Raw genomic sequence first — 27,780 nt, forward strand, 5'->3', positions numbered from 1 at the left:
CTTCAGTTCAGTTCACAAGTCTGTTATTATAATAGCACAGTGTTTTTATGTTTTTTAATTTGCTTTAAGTGTTACCACACCTGAAGAAGTCATTTTTGACGAAACATGTTGTGTGCTCCATTAAATTAACTTATCTATTTCTCGGTTTCAGTCAGTCAAAAAAATATGAATATATATATATATATATATATATATACACAGTGTGGCCATAATAAAACTTTCCCCATTCAGGGAAAAAACTTGAAGACATCCTCAATTCCCAAACATTAAACTAAATCAGTAAACTTTTTGGACTAGAATCGCTAGAGGAATACATTAGGCAAGAAGCAGAGAAACAACAAAGACCGATACTAGAAGGGCAAGAAAGAATATTCATAATGTTAGAAGAGCTCAAAACAAATAACTCTAGTAATACTTGGGATGAATCGTCAAGTGAAACTACAAGTAAGGAAGTATTGAAAAAGAGAGTTCCTCCTAAATGCTACAACTGCAACAAAATAGGGCATATAGCTAAGTATTATTATAGACAGAAAAGGTTCGATTATAAAGAAAGAAAAAGGAATAAGATATGACGCAAATATTGTGTTAGTAAATAGTGACTTGCCGAATAATCAAACTAGCAGATTTAATTGCGACTCGTGTAGTCAACTTAGAGGCCTTTCATGTGCTATTTCAATACTGCTAAGTTGCCTAAACGAGTCGCAATTAAATCTACTAGTGAACAGTCTAAGGTAGGACAGAAAAAGGTTGTTGAAAAGAAAACGATAAATAAAGCTAAGAAAGAAGACTTGATAGGACTGAAAGTAAAAGAAGTAATTGACGTCGTGAAATTGGAAATTTCGCTGGACACTGGATGGGGAAAAGTTATCCTGAAGGCGTGGGAAAGAAAATTTTTTTTTTTTTTTCCCGAGAAAGATTAAGCATTTATATAATCTCTTATGATATGTGACTTCGTAACTTATCATGCTCGTTTTTTAATTTTTTTTTGTTTAGGAGAATATTATTATTATTTTCATTATTATTACATGATCCCTTCAGGTAGTCCAAAGCCTCATCGAGGGAGGGCACCTACTCTACAACTCTGTCTCCACCAGTCAATCCATCAACCACAATGAAACGTAACTACCATCATCAACTACACCAACGCCATCTACCGTCCACCATCATCACCAGTATTTTCACAGACAATCACAAACATCCATGCCCACAATGGGATTCAAACCCACAGCTTTTTGGCTGGAGAGCGGATACGCTAACCACTCGGCCAACTAGGTCGGCTCTAATATACTTAGATACTCTAACATCACTGTAATATACTTAGAGTAATGTTAATTTTTTGACGGAAATAATCTTTTCTGTAATATTATTGTATTTGTTAAAATAATGTGGCGCATGACGTCATCATGTGAGGCTATTAAGAATGTTAAATCAGTAAGTCATTAGCGAAGAATTCTGAGAATTGCAATAAATGAAAATTTCCAAAGAAGCGCGAAGAATGACGTCCTCATGTCCGAAAGTCAACACGGGACCATTTTGGAGAGAAGCGCGCATGCACACAATGGAAGTCGGGCCTATATAAGGCAACTCACCGGGAAGAAATTTTGTCTTAGGATTTTCTAGGCCTTCTCTTGCCTGAGATCACTGTCAAGCAAGATGTCGTTGTCAGGAACTGAAAGAGAAGTATCGTTTGTCTTCTACCTAGTCGCCATCGTGTGAGAAATATTGCGTCGAGTCATCGTGAAAGGAAGGAGCTGTATATAGCCGCCATGTTAAGGATCAAATAAGGAAAGGCACACTCGACTACTCGAACAAGGAAGAAATTTAGCGGGAAAACAGGAACGAGTCAGTAAGCAGAAAGAAAGACAAGAAGAAGACTTAAGTATGAACAACAGGCTAATGTGAAGGACTGTATACTGAAAATGAATTGTAAGTAGTTGTAATACTGAACAGGATTATATGCAAAGTGCCTATGTTTGTGAGATATTGTATATTAATGGTGAATTAGGCTTAACCAAGGCATATCTTATATTCAAATAATGTTATGATAAATTGTGAATTAGCTTAGAACAAAGAATTAGTTTACACAAAGTTTAGAGTAGAAAGAATTGAGAGTAGCAAGACTGTATCATTCTGTAAATCAGGGTCCCAAACTGTGTTCCGCGAGAAGTTCTCTCGGAATTTGTCATTTTAGTTTTCTAAGCATTTTTCATGAATAAATATTTTATAGTGGAAATATTCTGCAGAGAATAATATTCGTGAATATGTCGAAAAGCTCAGGCCCAGAACGCCTATTAACATCTGTGTAGCAAATGTTAGTGACCAAGCCGTGTATTTTTAAACATGGCAATATTCATGAATTATCATTAATTTTCGCACATAGAAATCTTTCAACAATCGGGAAAGAGAATACCGCTGTTTATGACCGATCATAAAAATTGCCTGCAAGCCGATTACAACAATGGGCGGCTTTTCCTCTGTTCTCAAAACTGAAAGAAAAAACACCTGTGTTGCATATGTTAGTGACCAATCAGCAAGGAAGTATAGAGAAAATTTTTCCACTAAAATTGAAGATCCAGGTAGTCTCTATCCGGTTCTCAAATCTAGTAATACTGAATACTTCCTTCGCAAGTTTGTATTGTAGGGTGAAAGTTTCGAAACCGTAGTGCCGTGATTTTTTAAAAATAATAGGCCTGCAGATTTAAATTTTAATTATGAATAAGAGACAAGGGACTTTGTTTAATTTTGGTATTAAGAAATCTCTTATTGAAGGTGTTTGTGACTCAACAGATAGTTAGTCATCCACCACTAGCCTACAAAGCGATCTCCAGGATGTACAAAAGGAGGGGAAAAACTACCAGCACACAGGAGAAAAAGTCTGCATTCACTCGTAAGTACTTATAATAATATAAAAATTTTTGGTGATCAGAATGGAATATGTCAATGAAAATCAGCACAAATTAATTTAATGATGTTTATGTTTAATTGATGTTTAGTTAATTAATAAAAATCAGCTAAATTAACAATTAATTAATACATTACAAAATAACCAAGATGTTCCGTAAAAATTTCAGGATTTGTGAAGTGTTTCGTCGTAGGAAAAGTTTGGGAAAAGCTGCTGTAAATAATGCCTTTTGACTTAATTAAATGGTTTGTGAACAACACATTGGACTGATTCTGTCAATGCACTATTCTAAAAAAAAAAAAAAATCGAACCTGCATAAGATAGAAGTTTATGGGATTTATAATTAGGTCACGGCATGGCTAGTTTAAAGTGCATGTATATATATATATATATATATATATATATATATATATATATATATATATATCGGGGTAATAAACGATGTATGCTTTGTCTTTGAATTAAGATCTTATACTCTCGCACTCAAAATATAGTCTAACTGGCGCAGTCGTTAAACAAATAAATTTGTTGGATTGTAGAGCGTGAGAAATAAGGAACAGTAGAAATAGATAGATGGCGGCAGTCGATACTTAAGGCAGGAGAGATAATTAAGTAAAGAGAAAACAAAGCAAGATAGTGGAATTCACGATGATTATGAAATATAGCAAATGGGCCAGTCCACTAAAATATTACACCACCACGGGTAATTGAAGAAGTTGCCACCGCGATTGTCAACACATCACACAAAAAAGTTGTTGGTAGCAGTAGCGTCAGTGGAGTAACGCGACAGTTGCACAAAATTATTACATTTTATCCATAAAAGATCAGCAGCTACTACACGATGATTATGATAAGCACCTGACATTTGCACTGATGTTTCGGCTCAGATTGGAAATCGACGATGCTTGTAGGTGCTTGGCCTTGGAAAATTCTCTGGGGGAGATGAGCCGCATCTGTAAGCACCCAAAATTTTGGCTTACGAATAACCTCCATGCGATCCAGGAACTTCCATTACATTCACCGAAAATTACCGTTTAGTGTGGCTTCACAGCAGATTTTGCAGTTGAATTACAAAGCATGTGATACCATTTTATTTACTGTTACTTGTTTGTTATTTTTTTTACTACTTCTTTGTGCTATTAATGTTTCGGCATTTCATATCATGCTGAATTACAATATGCATTGACCGTTTCTTTTTAATTACTTTTACGAGTTAAATAAATTTTTTAAAAAAATTGTGAAACTAATTTTTTTTAAAATTCCATTCATCTCGAAAATATAATATTTTGAGCGTAAATATAATATTTACGCGAATTTTCAGTTGCGCAATATTATCGGAAATTATTAATCGCTTAACTTGAAGCATTACAATATTATATACTGTTGTATTGAAAACATTGACAATATTCGAAACATGTACGTTGATTTTCATCTGTTATTTTTTTGTGAGTCCGAAGTCGTGACTTTTCAGGGAGATGCACCTTATTGACGTTGCCTTAAGGCTACGACACGAGGGCATAAACTATAGCTGAACTTTCCTTGCTCCTGACAGAATATTTTCCCGGCGGCAATCGTTAATGGATCTTAGAGCTTCAACGTTACCACTATCGAGATGCGGAATAGAACAACGCAAGTCTCATCCTGGGTCATTACCCTCAGTGTCAATGCTGTGCTATTTTCATCCCATAGTTGGACGTTTCTAGGATGGAAGCTGTTAATTGCAACGTTTGTAACGCTTTTCAAAATGTAAAATCACTGAGGAAAGTGAACAGCAATATTATAATTTGTAAATTTCACTTCATATTGCTCTTCTTAAATTTTACCATATAGGTGTCTTTACCTATGTAAATACTTTGTAGATACTTATCTTTATCCTTATCTTACTTATACTTATCTTACACTTTGTAAATACTTATCTTTATATTTAACTTTTAAAGCTTTCATCCTATCTGTTCTCACCAGCGTATGTTAAAATAGAGAAATTAATCTTGTTTTAGTCATTCATCTACTTAATAAAATTGTCATAATACTAATTAATGGTGCCATTTATCCTTGTGACGATGTTTCTGGTTCCACAATGCTAGACATCCAAAAGAAAGTCCGTCATAGATTTAAATTCTTTTCATAGACTAGAGAAACCTTTTCAAGGAAGTCGTTACATTAGTCAATCTTTGGTACATCAAGAAGGATTGTCCCCAAAAACTCACATTTCAGCTCCGCAGCTCAGAAAAATCGATAGAATTTTTTACACTATTTCAGACAACGATACAAACAAAGATTTAGAATCAGTAGATGAAGATGAAATTGATGTAAATCATAATGCAGTCTTAATTTGCGCATCATATGATTGCACTTAAAACACGCGAATCACCGTATGATAATTGTGGAAGCAATGTCTGTTAAAGAAGCACTGATTATATATACAAGTATACATGCCTACTGGAGAAACTGTTGGACCTGAGGTTTACATGAAGTTTTACAATTTAGAATAACAGCTGCACCTGACACAAAGCTAACTTGAACGGAATAACATGTTTCTATGTACAGTTTTTAGATTTTTTATTATTATTATTTTTTTTTTTGGTAAAACTGAATATGTGTTTAAAAGTAACTACAAGTTCATTTCCCTGATAATCCATGTCATTTAGATAAATAACTTTTAGATAAATAACTGATCGATATCAGTTTAACGACACAGTTGGTAGACTATATGAGGCAACTTCATTTCTCCGGTTTCCTCTCCTGCTCCATCCTTCATTTTGGTCCAGTTGTGCAGAAATTGAGACTGTAAATAATGTAATATATATATATATATATTTTTTTTCTTTCAAATTTTGCTGTAAATAGCTGAATGATGCGAGCTGTACGAACAGTTCGCATCATTCAGCTTAAATTTGAACACTATTGAGCAACGGAAACAACCATTTTTTTTTTTAACTATGGTCAAAACGTTAAAGGACAAGATTTGTAAATGCGTCTACAGAGATCCCCCCCCCTTTTTTTTTTTTTGGTCCGATCAAGCGCTGAATTTATTCCGAGATCTTTAACATCCTAACCAATTATAACCGAAATTCGTGCGAATTTGGTTGAAAGATGGAAACCGGACATGTTTTCCTGAAGGAAGCGCTCCCCTTACAGTTCTTCCTTTTATTTTATGATTGGTTGAATTTTTAAGAGAACCTTAAGCAATCGCTGTATATTTTAAACTTAAATCTAAATCTAAAGCGATTGTTTCGATTCAAAATCGAAACCGGTTGAATATCATCCTCCTCATCATCAAATTCCTGCAATGGAAACCATCAAGTGTGTGTGTGTGTGTGTGTGTGTGTGTGTGTGTGTGTGTGTGTGTGTGTGTGTGTGTGTGTGTGTGTGTGTGTGTGTGTGTGTGTGTGTGTGTGTGTGTGTGTGTGTGCAGGATACTATGATGGTACTAAATTTTCCTTCAAAATGTGTGCGTTGTCTTCTAGAACTCCAATAGTGTCCGATCTTATATTTTGGTCTTCTAACTCATTACAAACTACAGCAATCCAACTCGATCTAAGTCTTCCTTTGGATCTTTTCCTGTGCCTTCTTCGCAGCAGATACCTGTTTTTGCTAACCTTTCCTCTCGGGTTCTGTTTAAATGACCATTCTACCTTAGGTTAGCTCTGCGCACATATTCCTGAATGCTAACAATGTCAACTTCCCTTTTAAATTCCGCGGTTTTAATACGATTATGCCACTATGCCTCTTCCTTAAACTTTCTTACTCTCTCATATCGGTAGTAATCCAGTATTTGATCGGTTTTTTTTTTTTTTTCTAACCCAACTCTCTGATCCATAAGTTAAAATTGGTTTGAACTTAGTCTCGTACTTTGGTGTTTTGGCTATTTCTTTCTCATTTCCTTATAAAGACATTTAGTTTGACACCGATATTTCGATATTTAATATGGCATCGTTATTAAAACTTGTGCCTAAATAGCTGAAATACTTTACTTGTTCCTTGTTCTATAGGTTCCTAAATTTTTATTTTATTTATTTTTTTTTTTTTTGTAGTCGTTTAACATTACTCTTTATTACAAAATAAAATAATAATAATAAATCAAATTTATTTTGCTTTGGTTATTATTATTATTATTATTATTATTGGGGGAAAATAAATATACTTAGTACTTAATGGAATCTTTGAACTGAATAGGAAATGCAATGTTAGTGATATTTCAATGTAATGTCAATGATTTTGTCATTTTAATATGCACTTCATTCATGGAAACATTGACGTATATGACGTCAAAGCCAGTTGCATGACAACGTAAAAACGAGTAAAAAAAGATGAAAGCAGACATGACTAAAGAAGAAGTAATCCCAACAGAAACTCCTTCATTTGAATCCTATATGCCGAAATTTCAGATCTTATGCAATGTAAGAATATATATTCATTCCAAATTTGATCAATATCGGTTCGTGACACATGCGTTGTGTGGAGGAAAAGAAAACGATAGTGTTTTGGGCGATTTTCGATATTTTCAACTTGCCTCAAATGTGCCTTGTTTGGATTCAATGCTTAAAATTTGGCGGGCTGTGTCCCGTTGAATACTTTGTCAAATGAAAATGTGACGAATTAATAATATTCAAGTTCCATTAGTTCAGGAGTTACATTAGTTCATATTTGCATTCTGATGATTCTTGTTATAAGAAGAGTCATTGACTCGTGCAGTGCTTTGCTTAGAATCACGATTAATTCTCTAAAGCATTGTCGAAGGCAAGTGATACAGGAAAACTGCAGTGGCTACGAAGTGTAGCGTCCACAAAACTATACTTTAATAATAATAATAATAATAATAATAATAATAATAATAACAGATTTCTTCTTTTCTAACTTCATGCGATTCTGCTGAAATACCTCACCCATGTTTATGACGAAAATAATTCATAGAACCCACGCACAGCTCCTTTGGTGTATCACTGGTATCCAGATGTGGCAATCAGTGCTGTTAATACAAAAGAAAGGGCATTGACTTTCACGCTTTGAGCACTTTGATAAAAGAAACAACCACAGTGTCGAAGAAGCGTGGCATTAATGACGACAAACTGTTATTTGAATGACAGCATTTAAAATTGCGGGTTAGTAGGTCCACCGATATTAGTACTTTGTAAAACAGAAAAATAGCGTCATAGAATGCTGTATTTATTTATAGAAAAAAAAATTAAATGAAAATTGAGGTTGACTTCGTGTGTTTCTGGTAAGGAATTAAATAAGATTAATTCACAATGCAGTTACTTTTTTTAACCTGTTCTGCACAAGTTATAAATAAACTTGACATATTTGATGACTAAATAAAGAAATTGGCACTATATAGACAATGCTACCGGACTACCAAATGTACACTAGTATATTATGCTAATTCACCCGATTAGCATAATATACTAAATGGCATACTTATTCTTGCAATAAGATTAGTCGGGAACTTGCTACAATCTCTGACTTCTGTTATTTCTGATTAGAAATTGCAAGTAAGTGAAATTAAAGCTGGCTCGAATAAGGGGATCGCAGACGTTTTTATTGAAAGCTTATTATGATGGAAAGGAAGAAAATTATTTAAATTCTGGATGCAGTATTCCAGCAGAAAATCATTTCGTTTTCTGAATGGTGCGTTTAATTTCAAATCTAGATGCGCCATAACATTGTTAAAGTAACATACTCCTACTTTTAGCGTATTTCTTTTAAAATGGAGTCTACTGGCTACATGAGATGTTTATTTGCACGAATAGATCAGAAAAAACTTTCAAACAATCTATTGTATATACTCTTTTATAATAATTTCTTCGTTTCTTAATACTTATTTTACTCATTTAGCGTTTATCTGCAAAGACGTAGAGATATTTTTGGCATTTCAACACAAACCTGTAACTTTGAGGAAATTCCTTTTGCATCTATAGCGCTAGACCGCCTAAAGAAAGACTGTTCTAAGTTGAATTCTAGTTGCCAACTAAAGAAACTTACTTTCCATTCCTTACTCCCAGAATTAAAATCACTCAGAGTCATCAGATATGCCGGCCTGGTTGGCCGAGCAGTTAGCGTATCTGCTCTGCAGCCAGAAGGCTGCGGGTTCGAATCCTGTTGTGGGCATGGATGTTTGTGATTGTCTGTGAAAATACTGGTGGTGGTGGGCGGTAGATGGCGTTGGTGTAGATGATGTTGGTTCGTTGCAGTTGATGGATTGAGTGGTGGAGACAGAGCTGTAGAGTAGCTGCCCTCCCTCGATGAGTCTTTGAACTCCCTAGAGTAATCACGTAATAATAATATACAGTAATCTTCGAGGGTGGAGACTGATGGCAACTAGGCTCCACCGGATTTTTTTAAATTTCAATCTTTAAATATTTTGCTGCCACAAAATAGAAAATAAGTCATTTGAACATTATAATAAAACATGTAAAGAACGCATGTTATAGCTGCTTGCTGATAATTTACATATTTGAGAATTCATTGCTTCCATGATGAGCTCACTTCCAATGTCCGGCTCTTGAATAATGTCTGTTATTGGGATGGTTTGTAATGTAGAATTAAACACACATGAAACCAGTCTCACAGAAGTAGGAATTAGGCATGGATGTTTGCGAATGTTTTTAGGTAGGAGATGAATTTCATCACCCAGTGTAAGATCACCATCCTGCTTATTGGAGATTTATTTTATTTTTATTTTCTAACTTTGCACTGAAACAGTGCTACATACTATGATCCCGCATGTAGGACCAGAACTCTGTCCTTTATTGAGGGCTGTCTCTTAATTGGGTTTCAGAAATCTATGCTGATTTATTATCCCCACCATCATTTTGAGCTTATTACATATTCCTGCTCCCTCGCTATCATTGTAATCTCGTTAATATTGTATGTCCTACCTATACTTGATACTAGTTTAAGAATTATTTTTGAACATGGTCAGAGGTGAAAAAAAAAGTGAAAATTATAAATTTTTCCCTTTGCATTTTGTTAGTTTCGTACATTTGAATAAATTAAACTCCTTCGTTTCATTTTTCTCTTTTTTAAAGGTTTTTTGGCAGTCCGTTACTTAGAAAGTGCAGATGATGGCTTGTCTTACTTACGCAGGTTGCAGAAAACTGCTTTAAATTACCACGGCTTTCTTTTGGTTACCATAGACGTTAGGTATGTGCTAAAAATGCTGATTTCCATTTTAATTTTTAAAATAATAAAAATTAAGCAGGTGCTTGATTGAGTAAGTGCTGATTTTTATAGCCTATTAGAATGATTTGTGTTCATCATTTTAAGTAATAAAATGTATATGAGGATAGATAAAATACATATTTTGTGATTTTTGCTTGGTTGACCGAGTAGTTAGCATCGTCATTCTCCGGCTGTGATTTCGAATATCACTGACGACACACACACACATCATTTAACGCATTTTATTTTCCATCGGGAATATCCTAACACTTTAAGAAATTTAGCCATAAACAACCTTTGGAAACCTGAATTGGTAAAAACGGCCATCCGTCTTTACCAATGCATGTTTTTTTTTTTTTTTTTTTTTTTTTTTTTTTTTTTTTTTATTGGAGGATAAGGCGTACGCAACGGTACTGCGTACTGGCACTTCTGTTAAAAAGTGACATGTGTCGACATACGGATGAGTTCCATTTTTCTAAATGTAATATTGTAATATTCAGTATTTTTTACACGTTTACGAGTATGCAGTATTAAAATAAACTTAGTTATTTAATTAAATTTGCATTTTTACTGCGCCTGTTTGGTAAGATGTTTGCTATAACTATTTTTAAAATTTTAAATTACTTTCATACTTATATATTAGCATGCTTATTCCAGTCTGTGTCTCATGTGGGTTACGCCACAAGAAAGAAACTATACTGTATTTATTGCCATAACAAAACGTTTACTTCGGTTGCAACTATGCGTTCTGTGTTCATTCAAGATGTTGCTCATTATTCTGTTTTTCACTACATACGATATACGAGTACATTGGCTATGTGTGTGAATTTTAGTGCTACAATAAAAATGTTTTTATTGTAGCACTAAATACTGTTTTTCTTGCATCTGTGTTGTATGGTGCTTGTGTGGGGAGATGTGTTTCACTATTCTGTTCATCTAAGTAATGCAAAAAATAATGTCTTCAACTCTAAAGTAAAAAATGAAAAGGATTATTACTTTCTTTTCCCCCCTTCCACAGTTAAGAAATTAAAAGCAAGTGAGAAAATGAGTGAAGAGTTAACTACAGAGGCTGCGTTAAAGACATCAGCGTCCAACAGCAAGGAATGACTGACATTAATGACTGGCCAAGGTGCTGGACTGTTGATAAAATAAATAAATAAATAAACTGCGAAGTAGTTAAATTGTTGAAATAAGACAAGTGCAGCACCATGTTGCTGAGTGAGTTACGATGGCCCTGCTGGAATGTGCATAATACACATCCATTCCAGACTCTTGGAATGAAAAAGATGGGCATGAAAATTTCTAAGCAATGAACAAATAATGAAGTTGCGTATTTCGGCGAAAGCAGACAGCAACAGCTACTACTGTATATTTAAGAAAGAAAATGTTATTACACCATGAAGTAACAATATAGGTAAATACTTTTTATTTTTATTTTCCCATATGTTTAATCTTCAATTTTTACTGCTAGCAAAGAATGAAAAAAAAAAAAAAAAACTTGAATTCATAGCTACTGATTATCTTGAAGCTATCGGGGGAGAGAGTACAACAGGTATTTGTTCCTAAACCATGAATGGCATCATTCTCTCAAATAGTATGGGTTCTACAGTTCTTTTCTGAGCTGCTGAATTAAAAACAATGTTGTTGCATATCTACTTAAACTTGCTCAATGAAAATTCACAACTCCTCTAGTAATCTATTCACCTCTCTCCCCAGGCAAAAAATCATCACGGCTTTACTAACGACATTCTTATTATTGTTATTATATTCTATTTGAGATGACTGCTTGTTTTCCTTTATCTTTCCTAATCAAAATTTTGTTCCATCTAAAATATCCCTCTTTCTAACCAATATGTTTTTAACGTATCTGCTCTCTTCTACCAAATTTTACAACCTACTATTCCATTTATCCTGAGAGCGAGATTCATTCCACAAAAGTCTGTCACCGTCATAGTTATCTGCCTCCGAATTCATTCCAGTCGAGATGTGGTCATATAAATGCCTAAAATGTGGAAGGCTAACTCCCTCCCCCCCTCTCAATTTGCTTTTCATCATCCACGTGATCATTTGTTCTGTTTTGCCTACTTTCGCAGTATGTTCCCTAAACTCGTGCAAGAGAATTGGAATTAACTCTGACCAAGCTCTTTAATTTAAATATTTTGAGTAGTAAGGTCCCAAGAGAGGTAAGGTAGTTTCAGCACATAAGGGGGGATACAAAACGTAGATAGGAAATTATGGACCTCTTAGTTTCACGGGTCTGGTGGTGGTGGTTAAGATTTTGGAAATGTGAATTGACAAAATTCAGGATAGGGTACATAGAATACAGTATGATACTCTTAAGAGGACAGTATAGGTTTGTAAAAGGGAGGTTAGGTGGGCAGTTATAAGAAGTCTGCTTTTGTAATGGTGACTGTGAGTTGTGCTACGCCAGGATATTATTGTATTTCGCAAAGGCATTCGATACCGCAGCTGATCTGTAAGTAAACTGGTGCAAGGGATAGATGTGAAGCTGGTAATATGGATGGAGTAGCTGACAGACAAAGAAATTAAAGAATAATGGATGGGTTGGATAGATTGGAAGAGACGCCATACAGCATGTACAGTGGTCCATTGCTGTTTATTTTGTATATCAGCGATATTTGAAGAGTGATATCGGTTTTTTGCAATATTTCAAAGCAAGGGAGGACAATAATAAATAAAAGTAATATAGAAATTATGCTGGATAGGATGACATGAATTGTTATTCTTTTATTGTTATTTCTGATACCTCCAAGGAGTCCGAAGACTCATCGCGGGAGGACACCTACAACTGTCTCAACCACTACACCGAACCATCTCCATCAACGCCATCTACCGCCCACCTCCACCGACATTGTGGCACTTTCCACATTGTACTTGTTCAATGTGGAAAGCCCGAATGGGCTAAAGAAATTCAATACTGATAGAGTGGCACCGCTAGAAATGACAGTGGACAGGGAATTAATGTTCAGAGGACATGCTACAACAGTGAGCAAAATAGCACAACATACTATTTGAAAAACGCCCTGAAAAGTAGAGATAGAGAAGTTATTATCTCTCTTTATAAGGCTTTGATGCGTCCGCATCTGGACTATTGTGGATGAAGAAGTGACGGAAAATATTTGAAAAAGAGTGATCAAGATGGTAACAGGATTATGGAATGCTTCGTAGGGGGAAACATTAATGGTTTGTGGGTTGTTAAAACTGGCTGATAGACGGTTTTAATGCTTCTCTCCAACAATCATTTTTTCTGTCATTATTTGTCAACTTAGATTACGTTTTCCTTTTTTTTTTTTTTTTTTTTGTGATCCTTGTAAAGCTATCCTTGAAACTTCTCCTCTCTCCCTTATCAGTGCATGTTGCAACTATTTTTTTCCCCACTGACTATATATTTATTTTCCGTCTCTTTATCATTTACTATACGCTACAAAATATTATTAGTATTTTATGCAAACACTTCGTTTGCAAACTATTTCAAACTTTCATTTGGTTTCCTGTTTCTTTGTCAGTTTCAATATCTCTGAATATTAAAACTATTATCTGCATAATCTAGATCTAGCTGAGATGTGAGTTTCATTTTATGCTTCTTCTTCTTCTAGTGGTAACCTTTTTTCATAATTCAAACAATGACCATGTTAAAATGTAATCCAAACATTATGCAATCTCACACGGGGGCGAATGCTGGTCTTGAAATTCACGCTTGCTCTTGTTATCATTCAGGGAATGAGAGGTGTGATCGAAGTCTGATTAGCGGAATAATGAATTACGGTCCATTTAAAACTATATATGTATTTAGAAATTTATGTACATTTAATCATACAAATACAACATTTATTTTACAAATGATATTCTACCTTTTTCAATTTAGCTACTTGAATACAAATTCTACCCTACAGTTCTTTATGAACTGGTCAATAACATCGTCATAAAAAGTTGGTTGTAACCTAATTTTCCCAACCAACACGCACACTTGTAAAGGCTGGCTGAAGCTCACTGGCTAGAGCTACTTTGACTGCGTATGGCCTGTGTTTAATACCACGCCATCTCACTCTGTTGTTTAAGCAACAGGGTGAGATGACGTGGAGGGAGCGGAAATGGCTATGCGCGCGCATGAAATCACAGTGCTGAAGAGAGGACCTGGATGCTCCCACAACCGAGCAAGGCAAGGTAGCTTGACTAGGTCGGCCTTCGATACACAACGCAAAGCTCAATTATTGCCGCTCAAGCTTAAAACGTCTTCTGTCTACAAAAATAAAAGCCTAAATGGAATGCTTCTAAATGCATGCATTTATTAACAAATAAATATTACTTCTTTCTCAATTAATGAGCTTGCGCAGCAAGCATGGAGAATTCGCCACTGGTCTCACACCATTCGTTATCTGAAATCATTCGGATGGTCTTTGCTACGCATTAACAGAACTTTCACTTTCATTATACATTTATTTTATTATTCTTATATATTTATCAGGAATTCCATAGCTTCTAATAGATATCCACGATGTCGTTATATCAATACTGTCCAAGTTTGGACAAAATCTATAAAATGTAAGTATAAAGAAGTTCAAAATTCTTTACTTTGTTTAATGATATTCCTTAGTCTTTTGCAGATACTGGCAAAAGAAATTCGCTAATATTTTTTTTTCTTCACATTTTATAAGATTGCCTTTCTTTGTATGGATATCTTTTCATTCTCTAGCATTCCGTTCTGTCATGCGGCTGGTGGGGTTAGCGATATGCTACCATACCAGGGAAATGATTATGAGCGAGGTGGTTTCCCGTTGCCTTTCTTGCTGTACTATATCCTATGACTGTATCCTATATGACTGTATACTATATCCTATGACTGTAGCCTGTGTGTTCAATGAACACACAGGCTACAGTCATAGGATATAGTACAGCTAGCCTGCAGCTGACTGTAGCTTGTGTGTTCAATGAACACACAGGCTACAGTCATAGGATATAGTACAGCGGGATGAAAAACCCCAGATAAACTGGTGAAAAGAAACCTGCTGTCCACCCCCAAGACTGGCTTACTTAGCTATGGCAGATCCTTAAGCTCCTCACGTCATCGGCGGGAATCGAACCTGGGACACGCCTTCCTTAGGCATATGGTTGTGAAGCGCATAGCCATTAGGCTAACCGTGCGGATATCTCTAGCATATTATTAAATATTACTTTCATTTCATCAGCATCAATTTCTTTAGCTGCCTTAAGCATTTCAATTGCTACACCATTATTATCATTGCCACAATTTATTAGTTTAAGTGTAATATTCAAATCCATACACGTCGGGGGCTTAGCATCATTCTTCCGTACTTATTATGTCAGCTATATGTTGTTTTCTCATCAAAGTGCATTCTCCATCTTTCAAAAATTCTTATGCCATTTTGATCCCTTATTGCATTTTGTTGATTCCTTCTTTCAGAACAAACAGTGCTTTCTGTGTTAACTCACTTCATGAATATCTTGTTTTTCTATACCTTTCTCAGGTGATATTTTTTAAATTCTCTGAGACCTTATTATCTTCAAAAACCTTATTATTATTATCTTATTATCTTAATTCCATGACTTTAAAAAAAGAATTTCCAGGTCTTGCTTCATAGCCAATCCTGGTTCTCTCTCTCTCTCTCTTTCTTTCTTCTATTACCCAAACAGTCTCTTCCCACCTCATTATATGTTATCCAAATTTTTTTCCCCATCACATTTCTGTCATCATATCGTCTGGGATAATTCTCTTCGGCTATCATTCACCAAAATATAAAATTGATTTTTAACCATAACTTAAAATTTTCCTTTATTTGATTTATTTTTAACTGAGACATATCATGTTTTCCTTCCAATTTGATTTTTAATTTTCTCATTCCTACACTGCCTTTTAAGTTGAGAAACCACGTTGTAAAGATCAGATTCGATATTAGCCCCTTTCCTACTTTAATAATGTATTTAACAGAAAACTTTTAAATCTTCCCGTGATTGCAGTACGATAGTTATGAATTTTGTTTTTAACATCGGGTGATATCGAAATCATTTTATGCATTTCTTAATACACATACCGAGCAGTGAATTAGAAACCTTTATGCAGTAAACATCACTTACGAAGTGTATATGCGTTTATAGTCGGTATAAATTAGAGGAATATGATGCTCTCAAGTCAGTGCAACTATCTCCTGGTGAGATGGCTGCGAGAAGGGAACTGATGGAATTTGAAAGAGACATTGTAATAAGATGCCACGTTGCATTCCTATTCGGCAAACAGTTAACAAACTGGATTATCCCACGTTAACAATCAGTAATACCATACAGAGATGGAAGCGCAAGGAGACAAGTGCTACCCGCAGTGGACAACCCACCACATTCCCCGAACGTGACATTGGGGTGCAAAGGATAACATGTAAATACCGGCATTCATTCGCCGACATCGTGAATGTGGATTTCCGGGCATCGACTGGAACAAAAATCGGCACAAAATCATTCAGAACCGAAGCTTACAACATGGGTTTCCACGGTAGGAGCGCAATATACAAGTTCCACATCACCCGATTCAACATGCAGCGTTGTCATCAGTGGTGCAAACAGCGTGTAGAATGCGATGTGGAAGCTTCGAAAGCTGTGTTATGGAGCGACGAATCATGCTACACCCTCTACCGATTAGATAGACGGTGTGGATGTGGTGGATGACCAGTGAACGTTTGAAAGATGGAGAATGCATTTTGATGAGATTATTAATCCCAACTATGAAATACGGAGGTGGCGGTGTGATGGGATGGTCCTGGTTTGGCCTCTGACCTCTGTTTATGGTGCCACGAACATTGACTCCAAGGTATATGAACATTCGGGATGCAATCCTTCCTATTTTGTGCGTTTCTACGGAACTAATCATTGTCTCTTTCAGCATGACAATGCATCGTGTGATAAGTCTGCTGCTGTAACTACATGGTGTGTAGACATGAAGGTCACCATACTTGACTTGCCTCCGCAGAGCCCTTATCTGAACCCTGTCCATTGCACAAGAGAGCTGTTCAGCAATGGTTCAGCGAGAATAACAGTGACGTCTACCACGAAGGCCCGATCTGAACCGCATTGTGAATGGAGAAAACCAGATCTGGGAGCAAAGTCCTCTTCCGTCAAATCTGAACCAGTTAAAGAACTGTCTATGAACACTTGGAATGTTGTTCACGTAGATGCAATCCAACACCTTGTGCAATCTATGCCAAACCGCATATGTGTGCTGTAATTCGGGAGCTGAAATACTGTGTAATTCGTGAAATATACGGTACTTCAGCAGCGCTATGTCTAGATAAGCCTCCTCATTCTATGGCAAAATTAATAATTTTGCCATAGGAGGAGATAGCACGAAATGCAACCAACAAATCACCGTTCTCATTTCTTTGATCACATGCTTCATTACCTACTACTCTTTCATCTTCGTTATTTCTGTTTTCAACTTTGGCATTCACATAACTCATTATAATAATAATAAATAATGATGTCGTGCTTTGTTATTGTTATATGCACTTCTGTAATCGTTCATAAAAGATCTCGTTTCCTTCAGGAATCTTATCGTTTATTAAATCTGTATGATGGTTCATTTAATACATTTTGAAAGAACTAGCCTATAAGTGATCAAATAATTTATTATTTGATCACTTATAGGCTTCAATTTCATCATACTTTGGCTTCTCTCTTTACTCAGTGTAATTTGCTGCTCTTCTCCTTTCACGTTTTTATCAGGTCTGGAATACAGAATTTGATAACCATCTACAGATTACAATTTTCCAAAGCCTATCCGGCCTATCACTTTCTGAAAGTATCTATTCTCTACTATCTAATTTCTCTGATAATTTATTTTGTTTTTCCAATTTGGAACACACACTATCTACCAATAATTGTCCGGACACTTTAGCAATTTACAATTGATACCAGCAGGCGAAACCTAATATTGGGTATGTCCACCTTTGGCTTTGGTCACCTCCTGCACTCTTTAATGGAGGCTTTCCTTCAATGTGCGACACACATCAGGTGGAATTTCTCTCCATTTCTACCATCAAAGCAGCATTGAGTTCAGTGACAGATCGAGGACGTGCTGCTCTGCTCCTCAATCGCAGCTCCAATTCGTTTCACAAGTCACAAGTGTTCGACAGGGGTTGAGCTCAGGACTCTGCATAGGGCAGTCGTTTAACACCCATTTCTTCATACCATACCAGAACAGCTGCAGATATCTGGCATGAGCATTGTCGTCTTGATCGTAACGCGGGTCTTATCCATAAAAACTCTACAGTGTAGGCAGCACCTGATTATCCAGAATATGAAGGTACTGAGCTGCTTTCATCGAACCATGGACAACGACTAGAGGTCCCAACTCTAAACCAGCTGAATGCATCCCACACAATTACTCTTCCACCACCAAACATTATGAAACTTGATTCATCTCCCCAGAGTACAGTTTTTCACTGGTCTATTGTCCAGTTCACGTGCTCTTTACACCACACCAGATGAGCCACCTTGTTCTTTGTTGTGAGGTTAGTAGTAGAGGATGCACTAGTGAAAAGATCAAGATAAAATGAGGAATCGTGACGTATTTGGTTGTTCATTTCATGACGTCATTGAGGGCGTGACGTCATGAGATTGGAATGTTAGGAATTTCCCTGTGGACATATGTGTCAGTGACTTGAGTTTGGTTCACGTATGGAATTATGGGTGATGGTAGAGATAAGGATTCGTGTTCTGATTGGTGGGGCACCACTGACAAGATCAAGATAAGATAAGGAATCGTAACCTGAATGTTTGTTTTATCAGATGAAGATAAGTGACATCATTTGTTAGTTGTAAATAAGTGACGTCACTATTAGTTGTAAATAAGTGACATTATTGTTTTGAATGGAAAAGGGAATTATATTAGTGGATAAGGAATCGTGTCGTGATTGGTGGGACACTAGTGACAAGATCAAGATAAGATAAAGAATTGTGACGTGAATGTTTGTTGTTATCAGATGAAGAAAAGTGATGTCATTTGTTAGTTGTAAATAAGTTTACATTATTGTAAACTTATTTACAACTAATAAGTTTACTAATAAGTTTACCATTACATAATAACTAATGGAACCACTAATAAGATATATATTAGTGGTTAAGGAATCGTGTCGTGATTGGTGGGACACTACTGACAAGATCAATTTCAAGACAAGAGGAGGAATCATGACATGAATGTTTGTTATTAGCGAGTTTGGAATTTCGCTGAGCCCTCGTCTGTCAGGGATATGATGTGGTGTTTTTGGTTCGTTTATTGCCTTGTGGATGATATTTAGAGATAAGAATTGTGACGTTATGTGTTTGGAAATTTCTGGGGAACATATGTCTCTCTGTGATATTACATGGTGTTTTGTTTTGGCTATGGAATTGTGGGCGATGTTTTTGAGATAAGATATCTTGGAATTTTCCCAGGCTGACAGACATCTGCCATTGTCATCATGTTTTGTGTTTGGTTGTCTATAGATGCATGTACTAATTTTCCAATACAGTTTGGGGTATTTCTTTCCTGTTAAAGGGTGGGAATTCTTAGAGTAGACTAGAGTCTAGTGGTGGCTGTGTTTCGAGCTTTTCTGAATAATTTAATTATATGCTGGTGTGCCTACTGCATTTTAAAATAAATTAAAATAAACGCATAGTTAAATGGATTACAAAACCTTTTCTATGTATTCTAGAAATTCTAATGATAATTAAAATTACTTACTATCTTTCCAGAATGGCTCTTCTAAATGCGAATATTCGAAAATAGTTGAATTTTATATCCACACCACAACACAAAAACCAGAAAGAACAAAATTTCTGTAAATACTGTAACCTGAAATAGTTGAGTACTTCTTCCTTTAGATTTCAGCCCATAGGATCATGCTATGTTATCGTCATGAGTAATACCCCCCCCCCCCCAGCGAGCAGTTACTTCAAATCGCGGTTTTCTTCAAAGGGGTCTTTTCATGAAGATGACATGAGTCATATACGTATTTTGCGGTATTGTTCAAAAGGTATCATTTTCCCAAGTTTGGATGTTTCTCAAATACTTACATATGACTAAGTGATTAGCATTCACATGATTGTGATGACACATATCCTAAAATTATTCATTCCTGATTAAGGATTTTATACAGTTATTGTTTTCAACTAGATAGGTTGTTTGTTTAATTACATTTTGTGTAGCTAGAAAACTGGAATTTATTTCAAATGAATATTAGCTCTGTAGTCTCTTATCCGTTCGCCAATTTTGTTGTACGTAGGTGAGAAATCGTGTGTTTTAGTTGGAACTCTTCATTCCCATGGGAAATTATTGCTGTATTAAATTAATGCTTACATCTATTTTTTTTAAAACCAGTATTGACTATTAATTTTACCTGCAATTCCTTGTGCTCTTAACCTATTTCTGTAACTGAAAGTGATTTATTTTATTTATTTTTTTTAGCATTAGTAATTTTAAGTAACGGATATGCGACAAACAAGGTTTTGAACTCACCATTGCATTTTCTTTTAGAAATTTCCTTTGCCAGCACAACAAATAAATAGTTATTTCTTATTATTTCAAATGAATATTAGCTCTGTCATATATACTTTGTTAATTTCTATGTTACCTTTTATCTGACTGTAATATTATTAACAAATGGCTCTGTAAAATAGCCAAATTCTTAGAGTATTGTAACTTTTCAGGTGAAATCTTCTCTACTGAAATTCTGGCTATTAATTCAATACCGGATTATTCCTTTTGTTTCCAAGAGTTGAATTTCTTGAAATATATGAGGGCTTGTATGAAGAAATAAAACTTTTAATTCAGTGAGTCAAAAAAAAAAGTCTCTGGTTAGTTTGTGGCATGAAATTTCACAAGGAAAAAAGAATGTTATGGTCTTATTTAAATTTGTATAACACGTTGATGACACCCAATTGTTCATTTAAATTTACACATTTTATTTGAATGAAATATTATTTACAACTTGTATTTACTAAATCTAACATACAGAAATAAATAAATAAAGTGAAAAATACAATCTATTTTTCCCCTTAATCTTCTTATTGTTACATTTGCACTGTTGTTCAAAGCTTCTTCCCATGATTGTGGAATTGCCATCACGTGGTTTTTGACAATGTTACTCATAACTGTTAGTTAATTTTCATTTAGTGATCGTTGGGAATTTATTACTGTAGTAAAATAAGGGTTGCATTTTTTTTTAAAACAATACATATACTTCTGAGAAGTATTAAAAGCACAGAATCATTCATTATGTTTCCAAATGCATTTAAAAGTACATGTTATGTTTTCATGTTTTGGGCATCCAATTTCATTTAAATCAAGAACACACCTCCCTATTAACCTCGTTAATGTTTTCGATTTTTCTCTTCCTTTGGTGAGTAATATTTGATATTTGCATGTTGATTCCATCATCCAATTTCTTAGTTTGTCCAGAGATAGTGGACCAACTTCCCACTTCAGCTGATCGTTATATTTTATTAACCAAGAATTCTGTTTTTTAACTCTTTCAGGTAATTTTTCCAACTACAAGGTGATTTTGTCAATGCATATCTTACAATAATTCCATCAGAAATACAAATTTCTTTAGGAAATAAATTTGAAGTCTTATTCAAATGAAATTGGCAATCAATTATCCCAATGATAACTGAAAATTCGTATTTTTCACCCACTGCCGATTTTTCATAATCGTTTTCTTCATTTTTCTTATTCTTAGATTACTTCATATGGCACCACAAATAAATAGTTATTTATTATTATTATGATTATTTCACTGATTATTAGCTCTGATCGTATATTTTATGTTAACTTTCTGTTACAAAATTTTAAACAGTTAGAACTTTTCACAAAGAAACTTTCAAAGAATTTTGTGGCTCACCCATTATTTTTACATTACCAAACACAAAACACCACAACACAAAACAGCAGCTGCAGTGGATGAAAGATTACCTTAAGTCCAAAGTCACTCGACTCTATGGTATTTTCTTATAGTGCTGTTTACACTTACCATGCCCTACTCTGACCATTCCTTCAAAAATGAACCTTTTGTGCAGATGACTCAATGACATGTTTTCACATGCTGCTAGATATACTGTTGGTGTGTTTTTATCTTATTATGTGTGGGAAAAGGTAAAATTTGTATATGTGTTTTCTGGAGAGTAAAAACATTTTTTCTATACCAAACTTTAAGAGTTTAAGTCACGTTTTGGGGTTAATTATCTGCTATATCTCTGTAAAACAACCAAATTCTAACAGTTCGGATTTTCGATTATGTGAATGAATTGTTTTCAGATAACTCAAACAATGTCAATAGTTAGCATTAGATAATTGCTAAAATAATCAACACATGGATATCAGTTTTCAACACTTTTTCCCCCGTTCCTGGCATCAGTTTCACAGTAGTGATTTTTTTAAATAATTAAACAGAAGTGCATTATGGTATAAATTTGTGGATTTAAATATCAAGTTCTAAGCAGAATAACAGTAAAAAATTCGGAAAAACACAACAACAAAAGCACACATCTTTGTACATTTAAGTTTACAAATGCATATTTTATTTTGCTGAAATACTATTTACAAGTATATTCACTGAGAAAAATTCGAAACATGTAATTACCTAAAAATATTTCACAATATTTAATTTTGACTCTTTTAGAAATTTCTAAAAGAAAACTCAATGGCGAATTCAAAACCTTGTTTGTCACATATCCGTTACTTAAAATTACTAATGCTAAAAAAATAAATAAAATAAATCACTTTCAGTTACAGAAATAGGTTAAGAGCACAAGGAATTGCAGGTAAAATTAATAGTCAATACTGGTTTTAAAAAAAATAGATGTAAGCATTAATTTAATACAGCAATAATTTCCCATGGGAATGAAGAGTTCCAACTAAAACACACGATTTCTCACCTACGTACAACAAAATTGGCGAACGGATAAGAGACTACAGAGCTAATATTCATTTGAAATAAATTCCAGTTTTCTAGCTACACAAAATGTAATTAAACAAACAACCTATCTAGTTGAAAACAATAACTGTATAAAATCCTTAATCAGGAATGAATAATTTTAGGATATGTGTCATCACAATCATGTGAATGCTAATCACTTAGTCATATGTAAGTATTTGAGAAACATCCAAACTTGGGAAAATGATACCTTTTGAACAATACCGCAAAATACGTATATGACTCATGTCATCTTCATGAAAAGACCCCTTTGAAGAAAACCGCGATTTGAAGTAACTGCTCGCTGGGGGGGGGGGTATTACTCATGACGATAACATAGCATGATCCTATGGGCTGAAATCTAAAGGAAGAAGTACTCAACTATAACATGTTTGAACTTGTCGCAGCATTTAAAACCATTCCAGGCTCATATTAATTTTGATAATTTTTCACGGAACACTTATTTACTTTCCGCGGAACATAGTTTGGGAAACGCTGATCTAGATGATTTCACATGGGGAAAAATTATAGGAAAGCTTGAAGAAGGCCACAGAAATACTAATATTGCAAGAGAGTCTGGAATCAAGGATAGAATCAATCAGGCTCTGGGCAGCGTTTCAAACTAAGGAAATGCGTTCTAGACGTTTGCTAAGAAGTTGCCCTCGCTCACCCATGGAACGCGAAGACAAGCTTTTGATGTTTTTTTTTCTTTTTTTTTAAAGATATTATTTTATTGTAAGCTTCATATTCTAGTACAAAATTTTGAACAATCATATGTGTAACAAGAGAAATCGCTCGTCCAGGTTACGATATGCATAAAGTTATTACCAAATGTTTTGTAATGCATCATCATTATGTACTTCCATATAATATAAATATAATAATAATAATACATAATAAAATCACAGGAGACATACTAATATGTATAGAGAAAATTGCATAACATTAATTAGGAACAAAAAAAAGTAGTCAAACCAGATACACAAAACAAGCTACTATTATGCCAGATGGTGATACACCCCGTAATCACATATACCTCCCCAGCATAAAGCCATACTTCGAATTCAAACATTTTAAAATTGCAGCGAATACAGAATAAGTGTTTGCGGGTGATACTTGACTCCCCATTGGTTTATTAGAAACACCCAGATCCACCGAGAGACCAAAATCCCATACATCTTTTCTGCTCCTTCATCACCTATCTGAAAAGTTCTCAAAAGCAAGCACGCACCCAAACCCACTAGTCAGACAAGCTGCCAACTGCAATGAATTCGAACACTGCAAACACAAAAGACAATCCTGCTCCCAGCTAAACACACCTAACTCCACAACCCCCAATGGTCGAGCATAAAGCTCACTCCCGATCCCCAAAGTTTCCTTACACAGATAAAGGGGAATATAAAAAGCATAGTTGCTTCACTCATCTAGTCAGTAATGTTGTTGTTCCTAAGTCAGTGCGACTGTGTCCCAGTGAAATGGCTGCGAGAAGCACCACATATGGAAACACCGGAATACATGCGAAAAAGATTCACAGCGTCCAAGTCCTTTTCATTGTACTGTTTAAGTTCTACAACTTTCTTTGTGAACATCGAAAAGGAATCCTTAGGCGAGTTTAAATTCAGGAAAACATGGTGCAGGAGGCTCATTTTATGTGCCACGAGGGATGGGTTGGTTAAATTTTGTCTGTTTCTGTTATACTGATTTTTCTTTCTCATCAGAATGTAATTTTGAGTTCTAATTGTTACAGAACCTTCTATGGTCGTTCCCGGAATGAGTGGACGATAACCCCAGAAGTGGCAAATCATCCGAGTATCGCTCACCATTGGGTCTGTCTCTGAGTTTTATTTTAATCAGCACACGATAAAAGAGGCAACAAATAGCTTTTAGCTAATAAATTGAGAATTGCGAGCTGAAGTCTTTTCCTACTACTTCTATTATTGCTACTTTTTTTTCTTCTTTTATTCCCTCTGCTTTGAATGGTCTCACTTGCCCTATGTAATTCTTTCATAGGCCGATGATGTGAACCCGCACTCTTTCATCGAGCAAGGAACCGACGGAGTTTGAAAGGAAAAGTATGCCGAATAGGATTGCTGCCGTCATCGCAGCGAAAGGAGGTCCTACATCTTATAAAGGTGGCTGTTTGTTCCTCACACTATGGTGTGTCTGTTGACTTCTTTGCAAGCAGTGCATACTGTATATTAGAAAGCAACATTTATTGACAAATAACAGCCCTTGAGTTATTTATTGTGTTTTTGTGAAAAGGTTCATATACTGTAGTTAGACTGCAGTTCTGTTCGATCTTAGTCACTCTTTTAGTAATTTGTATATCTTAGCGTTATTAGTTAGTATCCAACATTTCTTTTTAAAAAATAATGACCTAGACGATTAATAAAATTTAATAAAAGCAGCATAATATACAACCATAAGCGGAATATGGTAGAGGATTTTTAGAAGTACAGTTTTTTTATTGTTTTAGTTAATATTTTGAAGAAAAAGGAAATAGTATTTAATATGTATTTAATATTTCTTCTTCTTCTTCTTTTTCCTAACATGGAATTTAGGCCATGTGGCCTGTTCCGGTCTCATGCCATCTCTTTCTTGGTCTTCTGATTCTTCTTTTCCCACTTATTTTGTATCTGTATAATATTTTTGGTAGTCTGCTGTTGCCCATTCGATTTAAATGTTCTAGCCATTTTTGTTTATACTGTCTTATGTTTGTTTATAATGTCTTATAAAACCAATCCAATAATTAATTGGATTGGTTTTATTTTCAGGGATTGTAAGATTTCTTCATTTGTTTTGTGGTCCCACTTGGTATATCCAGCTGTTTTTCTGAGGAACTTCATTTCTGCTGTTTGAATTCGTTTTTCATCTTTCCTTTTCATGGTCCATGTTTCGCTTCCGTATGGTAGAGTTGGTTTTGACAAGACATTATATAGTCTGATTCTAGTGTGTTTTTGTACCACGGATGGCTTAAATATATTATTTATTATGCCATTTACTTTGACAAAGTTTGATATTTTAGTGTCTATGTCTTTTTCTTCATCGTATGATAGATCACATCCCAAGTATCTGAAAGTGTTTACTTGTTCTAGTATTTTATTATCTATCACTATTTTACTTCTTATTGGGTTTTCTCCTTTGAATGCCATTATTTTTGTTTTTTCTTTGGATATTGTCATATTACATTGCTGTGAGATATCATTTAATGATTTTAATGATCTCTGTAAGTCATCTTCTGATGTAGCTAATACTATTTGATCATCTGCAAATAGTAATGTATCTATCTTCATTTGCGGGGTCATTTGTATACCAAATGGGTTATGTTGTTTCCAGATTGTTAATATTTCATTTATATATATATTAAAAAGCAGAGGTGAGAGGGTATATCCTTGTCGTACTCCTCTTGATAGATCTTTCCATTCGGCCAGTAATGAAGGTTCGCCATCGTTATCAAAGAACGGTAGCATAAAAGAAATGAGTCAGTGTACTAGCTGTGAAATGTACGCTTTGCGGACTGCGGTCGGAGTGTGGTTAGATGATGATAAAGGATTGAATGTGTGTAGAAAATGTAGGGAGAATGCGGAATTGAAGTGTATTTCGGATCGTGAGTGTGATATTTTTGTCAACCTTCAGAATGAAGGAAATAGGGATATGACAAGAAACGGCAAGGTTGTACATGAAAATTGTGAGAGTGTGAATGTAGAAAGTGTGAATGATAGTATAAATGGTTTCTCAGAGAACAAAAAAGATGAGATATATGCATTGAGTGAGATCGCGTTGTTGAATAGTGCGATAGAAAGAGCAAAACAGCAGCTAGAGTGCATGAACAAAAGTAGACTGAATGAACCAACCAATAATAAAAGGTATGACAGGAAAAATAGACGTATGAATGTGAACATGAACAAAATGAAGGATAGAGTGCTGTATGGAGACTCGTTAGTACGAGGTGTGTTAGTAGAGGATTTGACAAAATCGTACCAACCTGGTGCGACCATAAAGGACGTAACTGCGTCTATTAGAGAGCAAAAGGAAAGGGTGAAAGAAATGATTGTTGTGGCAGGTACGAATGATTTGAAAGGAGATAAAATGGAAATGATAGAAGACCTGAATGAATTGTTTGAGGTAGCAAAAGAAAAGAGTGAGAGAGTTAGAATGATTAGTCTTTTGCCACGGTATGACAGTGAAATGTTTAAAAGGAGGGCTATAATTGCAAATGACTTTATGCATGGGTTATGTATGACGAGTGGTGTGGAATTTGTGGATGTGTGGAGTGAGTTTGATGGGCGAAAGGATCTATATAAGATGGATGGCTTGCATTTGAATGGTTACGGTGTAAGAAGACTTGAGAAAGTGTTGCTGAATGTAGTGGATGTGCAAATTCAGGGAAACTAGATTTGTTAGGGGGGGGGGGGTAGAGATACAGTCCTTATGGAGGCAGTTGAATGTAAGAATGAATATAATATGCCAGAGCAAATAAGGACAACAAATCAGAGTGGGATAGTTAATATAAGGCATCAAGGTAGGGTTGGGGCTAATGGGGGTCTTAAATTCATGTACACTAATACTAGGAGTATTAGGAACAAGAAGGAAGAGTTTTTGGCCATGGTTGGCACTTCCAGACCACAGGTTATAGGTATTAGTGAAACATGGCTGACTGTAGATGATATAACTAGTGGGATTGAATGTGATGGGTATAGTGTGTTCAGGAATGACAGAGAGAATAAAATGGGGGGAGGA

At 35.1% G+C, this 27,780-nt stretch overlaps 1 protein-coding gene across 1 annotated transcript in view; it reads left to right on the top strand.

Annotated features, from left to right (window-relative positions):
* Positions 1-27,780, top strand: part of LOC150098011 (transport and Golgi organization protein 2 homolog) — a 140,046-nt gene that overhangs the window by 24,447 nt on the left and 87,819 nt on the right. The window contains exon 3 of the mRNA XM_090406655.1: positions 9,931-10,045. Coding sequence (XP_090262781.1) covers positions 9,931-10,045 — 115 coding nt within the window. The remainder of the gene's footprint in view (positions 1-9,930; positions 10,046-27,780) is intronic.

The sequence above is a fragment of the Typopeltis vanoorti genome, chromosome 16, assembly GCF_054136105.1.
Source record: "Typopeltis vanoorti isolate ZY-2024b chromosome 16, IOZ_Tvanoo_1.0, whole genome shotgun sequence".
Taxonomy (NCBI): domain Eukaryota; kingdom Metazoa; phylum Arthropoda; class Arachnida; order Uropygi; family Thelyphonidae; genus Typopeltis; species Typopeltis vanoorti.